Raw genomic sequence first — 17,181 nt, forward strand, 5'->3', positions numbered from 1 at the left:
GTTCATTTTAATTATGTTTCATTCAGGACGACTGGAAACCCAACGTGGCTCTTGGGACTTTGTGGTTTTCTTTCTTCCTGTCTGACCTTCACCGTTTGAGTGCACACCTGCAGCCACCACGGCTCTCCAGCTATGAGAACTCAAATCATAGAAACAGAGGGGAGGAAAACAACATTCAAGCAAAGCCTTTTATCAATAATAGAGGCTAAGAACAAAGAGCGAATGCCCCAAACACCCAACAGAAAAAGCGGCACAAGGCACCGTTGGCAGCTCCAATGGCGGCGTTAGAATATTAAAAACTTCACTGCCCAGAAATCCTGCTACATGGTTTCAGTGAACTGCAAACAACACAGCGGTGTTTACCTTTCCAGCTAGTCTGTGAAGCTTTATACCAAAGTGATGAAACAGTCAAAAGGTCTAAGGCCGTGTTCAGACTGGGGATGTGCCAAGCCGACTTTTTCAGTCCAGATACCGAGAGCAATACCTTGGCTTTGGGTATCGGCCGATATAGAGTACCGATCCGATACCAGTGTTTGATTAATGAGCTGTATGCCTCACTGTGTGGAAGTGACTGGGATCATTCTTTTATGTGTCAGGCAAGATGAGGCTTGACTTAAACATTGCTACACTAACTTTGTAAAACAAAACATAACTTATTGAATTGTTCTTTATTATTAAAATAATAAATTGTACACCAGCAACTTGGTGAAAAATCTTCAAAATAAACTGGAATTATAATTCAAGTGTAAAACTTTTTAATGCAGCAACACATTGGTCAAACCTTAAACAGGAAGTCAAATTCCACTATATAATGTTATAGGTTATAAACATAGAATTGAATTGAATAGATCGGCCCCATTGTCACCGATACCCAATCCAGCTGTTGGAGTCGGTAACGGCCCGATGTCCGATCTGGTATCGATGCATCCGTAGTTCAGACATCAGTGCTGCGTCCCCCAACCAAAAAAAAATTAAAGCCCTCCTCATTCAATGAGATTGCTGTGTTGGCATAGCCGGGGTGCTCGCAAAATTAATATAAGGTCGTCTGGCAACATGCTGCATTGGCCAATCAAATATTTGCAAGCACACATTCCAAGTGATTACTTTGGATTGTAAATTACATAACTCTACTGTTTAACCTGCTGTGATAACTTTCCTTTCCACCTCAAAGTATTAATGGAGACGGAAAGGAAATCGTGATTTTGTTAACAACAACCTCTTGTGGCCCTGAACATAATGATTGTTGTCTCTTCAAAGCAAAGACAGAGCTAGTACAAAGTTGTTATAGTTCTGCAAATCCTCTTAAAGAGGAGGTCGGTATAGGTTTGGTATCGAATGCATCCACCTCGGGGCCCGTTGTTCATATCCTGTCATATACCAGCAGTCAACATTGGCTTCTTTTAACAATGACTGTAGTTTTTTTCTTCAAACTAACCAAAACCATGGAGGTGTCAGATCAAAAAGCAGTGAGCTATTCATGCATTACGAAGGGGTCTGACCAACACTGTGGTCCTACCAATAGGGCTGCCAGATCAGTGAAGGCTCAGTAGGATAGTTTTTTACCATCTGTTACATCTCGAGACTCATGGATGTATTATTCAAACTGGACTTCCTGGATTGTATTTCACTTTATCTCCTGTTGCAATACACCCACTCCAACAGAACCCTTTATTAATGCATTGCTCTTTTAGGTCTGAACGCCTGCTCAGGTTTCAACGTTAGTGTTTTTTGGGAAGTGTGTCAGAGATTTACTAGCCTGACGTGGCATTTTACTTGCCCCGGGCAATCGGGCAAGTAGCCTTAACGCTCAATGAATCTTTCTGTGCCGCTTCCTGATGTGACGAGGACTTCAAGGTGGAGCGAATGCTGCATCCAATGGTATAGGTTTTATCTGAAAACTAATGGGGACCTAAATTAACTATTGGTCTGGTAGTCTTGTACCCATTGGTACCCATCCGTTGAGTGTTGGGCTCAAACAATGGCCAAGTGGTGTGTTCAGACTTGTTTGGTTACATGGAGTGTATGGGACAGCACAGCCTCTAGGGACGACTAACAGGGTTTGAGACTCAAATGTAGTTCATGCTTCTGCTTTAATAGCAAGAGATGGGCTCAAAAAAAAGCTCAAACACCAAGGCATGCTCTATGAGAAAATATTACAGTTCACACTATGACTGAGAAATGTTCAAATTAATTTGTTCATAGACAATGTACAACCGATACAGTGTGTGTACATATGTGTACACATCTGCTGTAATTTACCAAATAGCTATCTTTCAAAGTAGCTTTTCACTGAGTTGTTATTAATATTGTGATGACTTTCTGTTGTGCCTGAAGCCCGTCTCGTTTCCTCGGGTAATATTCTTGTGGCTTCCCAGCACATCCGAGGTGCTTTGTGTCTAAGTGTCTCCGGAGCTCCGATGGTTTTAGCACCTCATTTGACAGGACTTCACCACATTCAACACACTGTGCTTTCGGCTCAGCATCGCTTGCCTGCCATTGTGAATCCAAATGTGTTCAGGGTAATATTTCCTCAACTCATGCTTTGGAGCTTTTACTGATGCAGGGTTGGTCTCCCACATCCCCTTTTTTTTGGTTTAAAAAATCTATCCATTTTGTATCACTGCATCTGAGGGAACGTTATCTAGCTAACGGTGGAAAAACACGTTTGTCTCCACCTGATGCTGTGTCGTTATTGCCGTTGTGATATTTAAACATAACTGCTTATTGAAATTATGCATTTTTATTTTTTCTGTTTTTTTATTTATGTGAATTCTTGAGCAATTTAGATATAAAAAATAACTGGCTTTGTAAATTACGAAGAATTACATTTTTAATTTAATCTAACCATTTTGCATTTCCTGTGAAAATGGAAGTTTATTTTGAAAAGATACTATGTACAAGCTCATATTGACACTCTGTCCTTGGTTTACTGAATAATAATGCATCATATTTTAATAGTTATTTTTCTGAGTTAAACCTGAATCTGCAAAATAAGCAGTAACATGTCTCTGTCAGGTAAATGTAGTACTACAATGTTTTCCTCTGAAGTAGAAGTAGACACAGTATTTAAATAGTAGCTTTACAGTTGAGTTGAGTTGCATATTGTTGTGTTCTTATGGGGCCTTTTGTGAGTTATTTTAGGGTACAATGAGACAGAATAGTAACACAATTCGATATTTTTAATATCTAAAGATCTTAAGTTGGGCCCCTAGGCCAAGGTTACCTACCTCGAATAACGGTAAAGTCTTCTTTCCCGTGAACCGGAGTGTATTTCACCGGCATTTGTGACCGTGTGTAGCCGCGACTTGGGTGTGAGACGAAATTATGTCATGGCAGGTGTATTGCTGAAGCGCAGCGTCGAGTGTGAAGTTGTTTGTATGAACGGTTCTCGAGGAAAGCTTCAAGCAGCAATACAACACTCAGAAGAAAACAGAAAAGGTCTCCTAATTAATTCAGCTTAATTTCTTCATTTTGGCTGCAGGAATGCAGAATGTGATACCAGAAAGTAACTGAAGAAAACCGCACACACTCATTATAATTGTCATATCAGTTGTGTCAGCTTGGTATATGAGAGTAGAAGGATTTGCTTCCTAATGCACTCAACTAACACGCGCACGCACGCCACTTTTGAAATCTTCCAATGCTTCCCCGTACAGGTTAGTATTCTCCAAAGCCAGCTGCATCGGAATGAGGCTGTCTAAGCAGGCAATTAGATGTGCGCCATGCAGTTTTGAGTCGCTGTTGTCGGTGTTTCCAGTCAACTGTTTTCATCTTTGTCATAAAATATGCACAGGCAGAGCTATTGTGTTCCTCAGCGGACAACTTTCTGTGCATGTGTGAGGAGGAGGCAGGTAAGGTAATGACTCTTTTCCCTTTTTGCTGAAGATGCCCATGTGCCTCTCTTCACTCCATATGTCAGCACATTTAATGGGCTCCGGTGTTACATCTAAAGCAACTAAAAGTAGCAGTTGCCAAATGGGAGAAAGCAATGTCAGAGGGAGTGAAGGGAGAGGCCCCGCAGGCCTGCAGACCCACATCAGTATTTCATGATTATTATTGAGCAGGCAGCAGTATAATTTATTCCTAATTAGTTGCAGACCGTACGATATAATGACGGTAATGATGTCCAAATTAGTGAATAAGGTTAATGTTATGTTAGAGCTATTGTACTTATAACAAAGGTTGCCTAACTAAAGCCCAGGATTTATTTCTCTAGGCAAGGTGGGGTGATTTAAACATCCCTTTTTGCTGGTCAGTGATGTTAATATGTGGGCAATAATTCACCCCCAACCCCAGTAATAATTACAGGCGTAATTACTGCAGTTTTTCTGTGAACTCGCTGCTCCTCCTGTAATTTAAATCCCACCCTTGTATTTGAGAGTGAATCTCTATTTCCTTTGTGAAGTGCTGCTTCCTTTTTTTTCACAGCTTAGTGTGAAATTTGACGTTTGTGTGAAAATCAAAGCAGCAGTGGGTAGAAATGGAGCAAATATGATTAAAAAAAAAAGTTATTTTTATAAAACTATACTCACTATATCCTGACAGTAGTGCCTGAGACAGGTAATCTGAAATAAAGCATGTACCTCTGTGTCCTCCGGTGCTCCTAACGGCATCTGCAAGATTTCACAGACCGGAGGAAAACAACCAATCATAGCCGAGCTGGAGCCTTGCCATCTCTGAGCAGCTGTCAATCACTCGCAAACTGTGATTGACAGCTGCCTCTGTTGAATGAACAGCCAATAGGAATGCTCTCTCTCTGAAATGACCTGTGATTGGCCAAAGTCTCCCGTCACGGACTAGATTCTTTAAAGCCTGAAAACAGAGCCATGAGGAGGTGCAGAAGTCTAGTTATCTCTCAGAACACTTGAATTACAATATGCTGGAAGGTTGGTATTTTTCCTAATGCTTATGTTTTTGCTAATGTGATAGAACGAAACATGCTAACACCAACACATGGGCATATTAAGGAACCAATATAACGGCAGAATAAATGAAAGCCATCAGAAGAGCAAGACCCCATAAAAGCTCATCAAACGGGCTGTTGTAACGTCAGCTATGTGTAGATGCTTCTATTCTCCTCTGAGCCCCATCTTAGTGAGAGTTATTTGATGGATATTACATGTATTTGCACACGTGGCTCTGTGGTATCCTTGTATGTTATGGGTTTAGTGTTGGTCATATGCTAACGTCTGTTTAATGGTTTTGTGCTGCGCTCTGAATAATTGTGGCTAAGCTGTTGAGGAAGACTGTTATTGATGTCATTATAGGTATTTTATTGGATGCAAATGCTGCCAACAAGTGAGTTGTTTATAGAAACAGCATTTTTCACAGCGCCCATTTTTACCTAACAACAATGGCTCTGTCCTAATTCCCATTAAAGCACACACAATAGCAGGGCCCTGAAACTGGTAAACCTAACGGGGAATGTCATTAATGTAATTAGTTACACCTGTGCTTTTGCTGCTATAACAAGTGCAACTGTGTGTCTTTTTCCCAGGATAACATTGGGGATGTTCTGCTATTGACCCATGTTATTACCAATCTCAAATACTTCAGGCGTGTGGATTTAAATTAGAAGCCTGTCACGCAACAACTGAAATACTTTTGCTGCTTAAAAATGGAAAGTGGACCAATTCCACAAAGTTTATTAAAAGTAAAGTAAGTAAAAATCATTTCATCTTTACATTCAAATTGTCTTTTTTATTCCATTACTCCATGGAAAATACAACTTTTACTCCCGTTGTCTTTGTTTTGTATTTTTTAATCTCGAAGTCAATAGAATACTTAAAGATGTTCCGCTGACACCGTATAAGGAAGATGACTTACATTTTCTCTGAGACGGAGGCAACAAGTACCACCTGCGATGCTGAGAGACCTTGAAATTCATCTCTCATCTCATGTAGTTAGTCGTCTCTCCTTTGTGTAGGTTCTCTTTTCCATTTTCTCCTCTATTGTCTCTTGTACAAAACTCTTTTCTTTTATCAAACAATGCTCAAATCAGCACTGCTCAAACTCAGGGTTACATTTTTCAACAAGGGAGACAGTTTTTATTTTGGGTTGATTATTCGTACTGCGTTACAGCCTCAGCAGTAACCGTTATTGGCATGACAACAAATCTCAGAAAAATATTGTCTTGTCTTCAGCCTCTAAAGCTCAGACAATGGTTCTTTGTTTGCGAACTTACCACACCCACCCACGGTTTCATATTGCTGATATTTTACAAATATTTGCCAACTTGTATGGTCCTGAAATAACATCCTACAATTATAGTGAAGGGTGAAATCTGAGAATATGGGAATGTGTCAAAATATCTACATGTTCCAGTGAGTTACTATGACAGAAATATGCTGGATTTAGAGAATATATACAAGATATGTTTATTTTGGTTTAATTTACAGCATTGTATGCCTCTTGATGTCTTCTAGGAGACAGCGCTAGTGAAGCAATGCTGTCTCTGTCTAGACCCCCCCGCCCTCCTTGTTTTAACACCCAGCCACAGTTGTTTGGTGACTAGATGGAAAGCCGTGAATATTGTCACATATTGTACTGCAGAATCTTTTCACACTCCTGATAGTTAATTAAAACAAAGAGTGAAGGAAGCTGCCAAATCATTATTGTAAGCTCTACGAGGAAAATATGTTTTCTTTTGGTTTCGGTTTGATTGTCTCGCTGCTCAGATGTTCACCAGTTCTTTCAATCCTAAGATGTACTGTTATGAAACACAGGTGGTAGCCTTGACTAGAACATTTGTACAGTATATACACCAATCAGCCATAACATTATGACCACTGACAGGTGAAGTGAATAACATTGATTATCTCGTTACAATGTTACCTGGCAGTGGGGGGGAAATATTAGACAGCAAGTGAACATTTTGAACTTTGAACTTTGTGATGGAAGCAGAAAAAATGGGCCAGCGTAAGGATGTGAGCGACTTTGACAAGGGCCAAATTGTGACGGCTGGACGACTGGGTCAGAGCATCTCCAATACTGCAGCTCTTGTGGGATGTTCCCGGTCTGCAGTGGTCAGGACCTACCAAAAGTGGTCCAAGGAAGGAAAAGCGGTGAACCGGCGACAGGGTCAGACCCGAGGCTCATTGATGCACGTGGGGAGCGAAGGCTGGCCCGTGTTGTCCGATCAAACAGAAGAGCTACTGGAGCTCAAATTTCTGAAAAACTTGATGTTGGTTCTGATAGAAAGGTGTCAGACCACACAGTGCATCGCAGTTTGTTGCGTATGGGGCTGCGTAGCCGCGGACCGGTCAGGGTGCCCGTTGCTGACCCGTGTCCACCTCCAAAAGCGCCTACAGTGGGCACGTGAGCATCAGAACTGGACCACGGAGCAATGGAAGAAGGTGGCCCGGTCTGATGAATCACGTTTTCTTTTACATCACGTGGATGGCAACAAGTTCAAGGTGTTGACTTGACCTCCAAATTCTCCAGATCTCGATCCAATCGAGCATCTGTGGGATGTGCTGGACAAACAAGTCCGATCCACGGAGGCCCCACCTCGCAACTTACAGGACTTAAAGGATCTGCTACTGACGGCTTGGTGCCAGATACCACAGCAGACCTTCAGAGGTCTAGTGGAGTCCATGCCTCGACGAGTCAGGGCTGTTTTGGCGGCAAAAGGGGGACCTACTACATATTAGGCAGGTGGTCATAATGTTATGGCTGATCGGTGTATATTCTCTCCAGCAAGACGAAGTGAGTTGCTTACCAAATTGTGCTCCTCCATTATTGTTGTGTATTTTTGTGCACAATTTAACAGAACACTTGGTTAATTAGTGTTGTGAAAACTTTTTTGTTAATTATCAATGGCCTGTTAGGGGATTCTTTCACAACAATGACCCGCTAGCTGTACATTATCCCGCATATTACACGGCTACTTACTGAAAAAATCTATATTTTGACACAAAAATGGTCCGCCAGAGTCCGACATCAGTACTGTGCCCATAGCAACGGTCTGTCCTCCCTTAGATACCCGTTCTATGAGTTATGATGCTACATTGAATGTTGTTTCAGAAAACAATAATGCAGTCTCTTGGATTTAATGCAGTTTGCTTTGCACAAATTAGTATGAAAACTTTTCCTTTAAAACATTTTTGCTTGATCAACTTGCTAATTTTTGGATATTAAAAAAAGCCAAGGAAATAATATAAAAAGTAAATTGTACAAAGTATAGCATATGCAGCAATCTGTAGTTAACTACTTGCTTGCTTTCTCCATTAATCTTGCTGGTAATTGTTGTATTTCTGTTACAAATTGTTGATTTCACATGCGATTCTTGATATCCGTGCAGTTATTGCTGTGGCATCCACATCCTGTTGAATTGGTTGTTTATGTGTCGTGACTGCTTGTCATTCTGGTGTCATTACCTCCTTCTCTCACTCAACTCTAGCACCCTTCCATATTTATAGAGATGTGGAGCACTGGACATAATAACTTTTTTTCGGGGTTTATAAGAGGTACTTGTGCATGCTGAGTTGCGGGTGAACATCATGCAGTGAATACTTAGAGGGGCCCGTCTTGTTTTCACAGAAGCAGCGAGCGCAGCACCTTTTGGCTCCGGTTTAATAGTGAAGGCTGACGAATACCTGCTGTGTGAGATTTAGCCTTAATTCCTCAGGAGGCACTTTTATTCTCCTCTGTAAGCCAGGCAGGGACACAGCTTTATATTTCAAGTGCCATTCTGTAGTAGCAATGTTGAAGGTAATAGTAGACATCGCTGCTCCTATGATGAAACTGAACGAGCACTAAGCTGAACCTGTGAGTCCTGTGATACAATGGAAAGCATCTAATTTCATTACATGTTCAAACTATGTAGTAAACCTTCATGGTTGATGTGCTAATGTCATCATTTGCACTTGATGTATTATTTAAAACTAGGGCTGTCAATTGATTAAAATATTTAATCGCGATTAATTAAATGATTGTCCATAGTTGATCGCAATTAATCGCATATTAATCACACATATTGTATCTGTTCAAAATGTACCTTAAAGGGGGATTCTTCAAGTATTTAATACTCTTATCAACATGGGAGTGGGCAAATAGGCTTGCTTTATGCAAATGTATGTATATATTATAATATTTATAAAAGGAAATCGATTATATATATATATATATATATATATATATAAATAAAAGGGGAAATGACACAAGTAAATGTAATGATTATCATTTTGCTTTTAAATTTACCTTTTTTTTTTTACATTTTTAAAGTGCCTTGAACGTTTACTATTTCTCTATCGCTATGAGGTTGATTTTTCCGTTTATAGTGAAATGCCTTGACAGCTATTGGATAAATTACCATTAAATTTGGTCCAGATGGTCCCCAGAGGATAAATCCTGAGGACTTTCACGATCTTTCTCTTTCTTTCCTTCCTTCTTTCTATCTTTCTTTCTTTCTTTCTTTCTTTCTTTCTTTCTTTTTTCTTTCTTTCTTTCCTTGTTTCTTTCTTTCTTTCTTTCTTCCTTTCTTTCTTTCTTTCTATCTTTCATGATGAGGGGCTCACTAAAGTCAACATGTGTCACCATGGGCTGTACAAAATAAATGTTCCACTATTTTTTGACATTTTCTTGATTAAACAATTTAAACATTAATCAAAGAAATAGAAGAATCATAGTAGAGTAATCAATAAATAAAATGTTAAATCATTTCAGTGCAATTATTGTTTTATTTGCCTATAGACTTACACAAAATTGACAGTTTTATAAATGGCATTTCTGAGCTCCTGTCATCGATCCTGCCTGGATGTGACAGTTTCTTAATACCGGCTGATATTTTTTAATATCCATGTTTGTTGCTGTGACATTTTTGCCTCGGAGTTCTTCAGCTCGGTTAATTCCTTCAACTCTCGCCGGGCCCACTCAGTATAGGGGACACACTCTTACACAATCTGTGTCCCAAATCAGGGCCGCCTACTTTGAAGTCCGTATTTCTTCAGTGAATATATTTGAACTGACTGAGTCCTATTTCAAAATCTCATTCAAATGCGGCCAAGAGCTGTGCCCCTTAGACACAACTACTCCTTGTCACCCTCGGTATCCCACAATCCATACAAATAAAGGTTGGGAATATGGGACCAAATCCTGTTTACCAGTTGTTTTTAGTTTTGGTGGTCATTGGTCAACTTGTATTTTAAACAGGTAGCGTAGAGCTGGATCTTGCTCTTATATTCACCATTTGGTTTGCCATTTGAGAACAAACTGCTGGTTTTAAACTTTGAACATTTTGGCTGTCCAGTTTGATTAGAACACAACATTATGATGTGTTCCCCGTAAAACCAGAGAGTCTTATTTGCAGAGGAGCAGCAGGCTTAGCACATTGGCTGTCTGTCTTCTGAAGGCTACATCGTCATAGGCTACATTCTCTGAAGTAGTTGACCCTTGAATTTATTGGGAAATAACAATTTGTCATTGGCATACAACAATTGTACAATTCTTAGTACATGTTTCTATTGCTGGCTCAGAAAGACCAAAATGCTCCAATCTATGAAAGGAAAATATGTAAGAAATATAGATTTTGTTCATGAACAACAAAGATGGAAGAACATCCAATCTTGCACTTACTTGCACAATGTGCAAAATCCTTTTGCAGAGACAAGGCCTTTTCAGACAAAGTGGCTCACCTTTTCAGCTTGCACTAAAATGGTCCAAACAGAATATATATTGTACATGTACGAGTTTATTAGGTAATTTATCCGTACAGCTGGCTGCAGATCAGCCAGCACATTACCTGTCAAAAACGAAAAAGTATAGTGAAAACTGATCATTTCCTGCAAAAAAAAAGTCATCTATAGGTTAGCTTTTTAAGGGACTACTTCTGGACTCGCACGGACGAGCAGCGCACCTGCTAGTGTTAGCCTGTTTTAGCGAAAATGCACGTGTGAGTAGTGAGCATACGACTGGATAGATCAGACTTGGATTATACTGCACGAGTTCAGTGAAAGTTTGTGAACAGATGTTGTTTTGCTGTTGTTAAACCTGGCTCCCGTTTATTTCATTTCATCAAGACTTTTCTCTGTTTTTGTATTCTTCGTTCACCGTGGAGGCGTGCAAGTTTTCTTCAAGAATTCAAGGTCACAGCTAAGAGTCTAGCTACACAGTTTATTTTAGACTTGTGACATCTTGTTGAACTTCCAAATTCTACTCAAACCTTTGCCAAAATCGGTGCCACCTGCATTAACACAGCCAAAATGATCAAAAAAATTTAAAAGCCAAACATGTCCCTGAGGCCTCAGGGTTAACTAAAGTCTACCTATTTGTTCTTATTTTGTAGTTATTAGAACATATTGTATGTTTGAAGAAGTAGCTCTCTCTTCCTCCCCAATCGCTGCACGGAGGTTTTATCTGTCTTCATTTCACAGCAGTGTTTTAATAGCACACTGAATAATGTTCCAGAGGACTTTGTTCCCTGCCAGTAAACATTTCTGTGGGGAAATTGTGCAGTGAATATTGCTTTATTATTAAATCAGTCGTGTGAAATGCTGCCGAAACAATGGTGTCATCAGAAAAAGGCCCTTCCCACTTGTGAAGCAAAGCAACGGCAACATCTGCGCCGTCAGATAGTCACGGCTGCCAATAATATTTACACTAAGCATTCATATCTTCAGTGCATATTGTTCTAAAGCCAATAATATGAAAAGCTGATGAAGCTGCTGTCATGGAAAAGTCCTTCTCAGTTTGTCACATTGACATTGCTGCCAACAGTGTTTTCACTCCCCCATTTTTTTTTGTTCAGAGGGATTTTTTTCTAGTTTAATCAAACGCTGCGTCTTGGTTGGGGATTGTTAAAGCTCGTGTCACTGAGCAACGTTAGCGTGAATTTTGTTTCAGTTCACACACATCCCGCTGAGGCAGCAAATCTTTGCTGCTTTGATGGATTCCCCCACCCCTCACTTTGTGATCCACAATCCGCTAACACTTGTAAGACAAGCTTCAATACATGCCCTCTAAATATAGCTAATGCCTCCGCTAAAACACACCCGGCTGAAATGCATTACGGACATATTGTATTGTAAGAGCGGGCTTTTGTACGTCATCTTTAAGATCATATTGTGGCTTTAAATGACAGACCAGTCAGGCTCCATTCACTCCGCCTCCTACTCTGAAGCAACAGAGGGACGTTTACTATCTCGTCCGAATGCAAAACGGAGAGCGATTACGTTGTGTGAGTAGGATTATCTTCCCAAACAAAGCTGTGCATTCCCCTAATTTTTTTTGCATCCTTCCTTTCCTGTTGTTCAGGAAGGCTTGAATATTGGCATTGTTTCACGAATGGCAACATGAAAAACACAAAAAATCACGTTGGTATCATCCAGCAAAAGACCACAGCCAAATATGTGTTGTACTTGTTTAGCTGTTTATTTAGTTTTCATGTTTTATCATCTTGCATACTGTATGTATGTATGTCATCCACCAATGGATTCACTTTCGCAGCCATCCCAAATGTCATTTACCCTTTACATGTTAAATTGTCTAACAAACACAGGACTTTAACCTGGGAGACCGCTCTTTGTGTCCCACATGAAACCAAAAGTCAACATTGACTTAATTGTACTTACGTACTTTTGTTACGTAACTTAAAGGACCAGTGTTAGCAATAATTAGGGGATCTATTGGCCAAAATGGAATATAATATTAATATTTTCATTATTGTATAATCACCTGAAAATAAGAATCGTTGTGTTTTCGTTAGCTTAGAATGAACTGTTTATATCTACATAGGGAGCGGGTCCTCTTCACAGAGTCTGCCGTGTTGCACCGCCATGTTTCTACAGTAGCCCAGAACGGACAAATCAAACTCTGTTAACTTTTCCTGTTTGGGATGGAGTCGATAACGTTACTTGCTCTCGTCACCGCCACTCTCTCTCTTGCTTCATCACTCACTTCCCACGTACAAACACATTCTACACACTGGCTCTGCTCCAAATGACCTATGCTACTCTGACAACAAATGGCTCGAGAAAGGGCCGTTCGCGTTTTTACGTCGGCCACAATAGTTCTCCATCACGCTTGGCACACAGGAGAGGCTTCAGTTGGTTGCAATCTCCTCACCTCACCGCTAGATACCACCAGATCCTACACACTGGACTTTAACTAACAATGTTACGTAGACTAAGTTACAAAACAAGCATACTTATTTTAACCCGAACCACGATCATTCCTAAACCTAACCAAGTAGTTTTGTTGCCTAAACCTGTAGTTGTCTTGTTTTAATTTCACAAAGTTAAGTTTCACTTTCACACATGTGCAGTTTGGCCCCTCCGAGGGGGCCGTACACGTGTGGCGTCTAAAACACGTGGAAAACGCCAGCCGTGCCGCTTTCATCCCTTTAGTCAATGTGCTCTGGAGGTTGCGCTCCTGTCGCGCCTGCCGTTACTAAGCAACCAAAACCTGCTCTTGTATTTGAGTGCTACATTGACATCAATGGAAAGATGTGGCATGTGAACTGCCGCTGAAGCGTTAGAATGGTAGTGATAACCACTGATAACGGCCATTCAGTCATCTGATAACATTCAAAATGGGTGGAGAGACATACTGTAGAACAAATAGAGACTGAGAGGCTGATTGACCTCAAGATCAACATCATAATATGATGATAAATCAGACAGAGAAGTTGGAAGTTTAAAAGCGTAAGAGGGTGAAGCTTGTCATTAGACTTTAACAAACAGACTGTACAGCGCTCCTATTTAAAGCTTTTTTATGTATTAAATCTTGTAAAGAGAAGTACATTGATATTGACATATTTCTCAGTTTGTGTATATTAAAGGTCATTAGCTGTTAATACTGCACATCTTTATAAGTACACAGTATCTGATACACTCCTAATTGCTTAGATAGATTTCTATATCAAGAGGAGCAGGACCTGTGTTTCCATGGAAACTCCAGGGACAAGTACCAAACACTTAATATGACACTGTTACCGATTCACAGTGCATTGTTATTGATCTGTGACAACAAACTGTCGGTGGTATATAAACGTGGGTGCCGTCCTACATGCTGAATCTGATTTGTATTACTTCTTAAAGTTGCAATAAAACAGCATTTTGAAAGCAGCGTGACCGTTTTGTCAAAGACGGGAAGAAGCAACAAGCACATTTATGAGAAATCAGTTTTTCAGAACTGCTCTTCCACAGCTGAACCAGAAATGGGGAAAAGTCATTATAAGATAGGGAAACATTTTAAATGTTTTTTTTTTTTTTTCTGAACCCTTTTCTTTTTTGATGCAGGACTGTATGAAATAGGCGGCAGTAGCCTTCAATATTTCACTAAAAACACAGAAAAGTAGTGAAATTGACTATTTACAATTACAATCAAAGTTGTAAAAGATAAAGTGGCTGTTATCAGCATTATCACTACCATTATAATGCTTCAGACGGGGCAAACTGCACCTACTTGCTCATTGTGAAACAGTCGCCGTTTTAAAGACGTGGTTGACATTGTGAATCAAAACAAAACTACTTGGTTAGGTTTACGTACACCTGTTACGTAGCTTAAGTTACGTACGCAAGTTAAGTGTGTTACGTTTAGGGCTGTCCTTCATCAAAGAAATTCTTGGTCAACTAACACTAATTGGATTCTGTTGACTAATAGTTTAGTTGATTTAATCGACAGGTCTGTAAAACTGAGTTATTCCACAAATAATCACACAAAAGCATCGCGTTAAATCTGGTGTTTACCAGAGATGTGCTCATAAGATTCTTGGAAATAAGTCATTCAGCATGAAAAAAGCATAAAAAAAGGACAAATCGTCAAAAGAAATCTTAGTCGACTAAGACCAAAACAACAGATTAGTCGAACAATCGACTAAGAGGGGGGGCAGCCCTAGTTACGAACATTACGTATGCATTATTATTATTATTCCTTTATTGCTTTTGATATTGATTATTCCATATTTCATGGGCTATTTAGAAATTGTTACTACATACTTATATATTTCCAAATAAACAAAAAAACTAAGCATTTGAATACTGATTTGGAGGCTGATTACCATGGCAACGGTCGAAGCATTGGGGTCAGCCCCACTGGGAAATTTTGTCTGTCTTCATTTCCTATGAAGACGACGCAGCAGTTTTTCTTTTAGTCCAATCTGAGGATCTATAATATTAAAATAGTAAAAGCTAAAGTTAAACCAGTATGTGCTCACGGGGGGGAGAAAAAGTTGTTTTCAAGCTTTTCTTTAATATATGATAAGGTTAACATTCTGCTTGGCTTCCATCTCCATTAACCTACATTTCAATTATTGATTGAAGAAAACTTTCTCTGCTCTGATCTGTCTCCACACTGAGTCTTTGCCTCTGGCTGCCCTTTCCCTGACATCTTCTCCGAGGCCATCTCGAGGACAAAATCCCCCCACCGTTGGTCCAGAACCTTTTTTTTTCTCATTGTAGGTGTATCTTTTATTTTATTTTTTTTTCATGTGTGAATCCAACAGCGGGTTCAACTTTCTTGAACCCTGACGGGGATTCTGGAACGGAGGCAGACAGCGAGCCTCAGCTGGCCTTTTACACCGACCCAAACCGCAGTCGCCGCCGGAGTCGAGGTATGAGAAATGGTAACGCCAACAGCGCGTGGGGCTCAGGGGGTAAGGAGGACTCTTACACCTATAACAGACAGTTTATCCCGCCGTCTGATGGCATTGCCATCGCCATGACGCATGACAAGTGACCTTTGCAGTGCATATAGCAGATGGATGGCTCCAGTGTTCTGTGTGTGTGCTCGTGATTTTCACTCCTAAAGGAACTACGTGGAACTTTGTGTGTACAGTGTGCTGTGTCTGTACTTGTGAGCATGTGACGCTGATCTCAGTGCATCTGCATACAATCTTGTTGACTGAAACCAAACAAGACGATGAGATCAGAGGTTGGAATATTTTGATATCGATCCGCATATTACGACATGAAAAAAACATTTTGAAATAATATTACAAATATTATTTCCGAGGAGGAGCCTGTGCAAATGTGTCAAAGTGATGTGGTTGCAGCACGCTTTATCTGTCAGCATGCCATGTCCTCGTAGCTTTTGATGTACAGTAATGGGGTGTGGAAGAGAGACATCGGGGCGAAAAAAATAAAAATAAAGACACAATGCCTTCAAATTAATAGCTGCTGTCAGATGGCGTTACAAGATTTCGCAACGCCTCGGAGCCAATTACTCGCGCGTCATGTGCACAGGTGTCACAAACACGGCGATGCCTCCAGAAGTGTAGCCAACACCTTTAATTAGAGCGGCGAGGCTCAAGAATAGAATAAAGTGGTTGCAGCGCTGCCCTAACTATGTTGTTTACAGTGCATCCAGAGGAAAGGAATGACTCATGAAGCGTGACAGAAGCATTTCTGCAAGTCAGAGGAATGATGAAGAGTGGGGGGGGGAGAATATTGAAATATTCCACTTTTTTATATGATAGCCAAAATGTCTACTGGAGATCCTTTTTCGGTTATAATAACCATCATTTATAAATGTTAAATTAATAGTTAATTAAACTTAGTTAATCGTTATTTTACTGTTTCACAAACAATTAAATGATAATTAATAATGTTTGTTAATTATTAGTAATGCTATAATTTCTGTTATTTTATAATTAGTTTGTGTAATTTGAAATAAATAGTTTATAAATGTTTTACCGTATCACAGCTGATAATAATAATTACATTCTGATTACATTAGTAAAGTATTTATTACCAGTTTATTACTGCACACATTTTAACATTTTATATATTATTTGTTAGAGATTACCAAATGATTTGTAAACCTTTAAGAAAAAATGTGTTACATACTTATATAGACGGACAAGAAACCAGTTATTAACTATTGACAAAGAATTAACTATCTATCTAAATAATGTTTAGAGGTGCTTTACAAAGTATTTATTAACCATTTAACAAACTACAATAATCATCAACTGCAACTTTATAATCCAAATAATGTTTATAGACCATAAACAAGTGTTACAAATATTTGGTCTATCTATGTATGTTACAAACATTTTCTTAAAGATTTACAAATCATTTCGTAATCATTAACAAATACTTATAATATGGTTTATAAAATGTTATAATATGTGTAACAATAATCTGTTAAAATAACATAAATTATATCATTACTAATAATTAGTAAACATTATTAATTAGAATTTCATGGTTTGTTAACAGTAAAATAACTATTAACTACATT

General features: G+C 39.4%; 1 protein-coding gene across 6 annotated transcripts in view; it reads left to right on the forward strand.

Moving 5' to 3' along the window:
• Nucleotides 1-17,181, forward strand: part of astn1 (astrotactin 1) — a 418,066-nt gene that overhangs the window by 100,185 nt on the left and 300,700 nt on the right. For 3 of the 6 annotated variants that reach the window (XM_074650205.1, XM_074650207.1, XM_074650203.1), the window contains one exon: nt 15,443-15,592. The exons of 1 other annotated variant lie outside the window; for it this stretch is intronic. In XM_074650205.1, the coding sequence (XP_074506306.1) occupies nt 15,443-15,592 (150 nt within the window). The remainder of the gene's footprint in view (nt 1-15,442; nt 15,593-17,181) is intronic. 2 more of the 6 variants (XM_074650206.1, XM_074650208.1) reach the window with 1 other exon arrangement.

Source organism: Sebastes fasciatus, chromosome 11 (genome assembly GCF_043250625.1).
Source record: "Sebastes fasciatus isolate fSebFas1 chromosome 11, fSebFas1.pri, whole genome shotgun sequence".
Taxonomy (NCBI): domain Eukaryota; kingdom Metazoa; phylum Chordata; class Actinopteri; order Perciformes; family Sebastidae; genus Sebastes; species Sebastes fasciatus.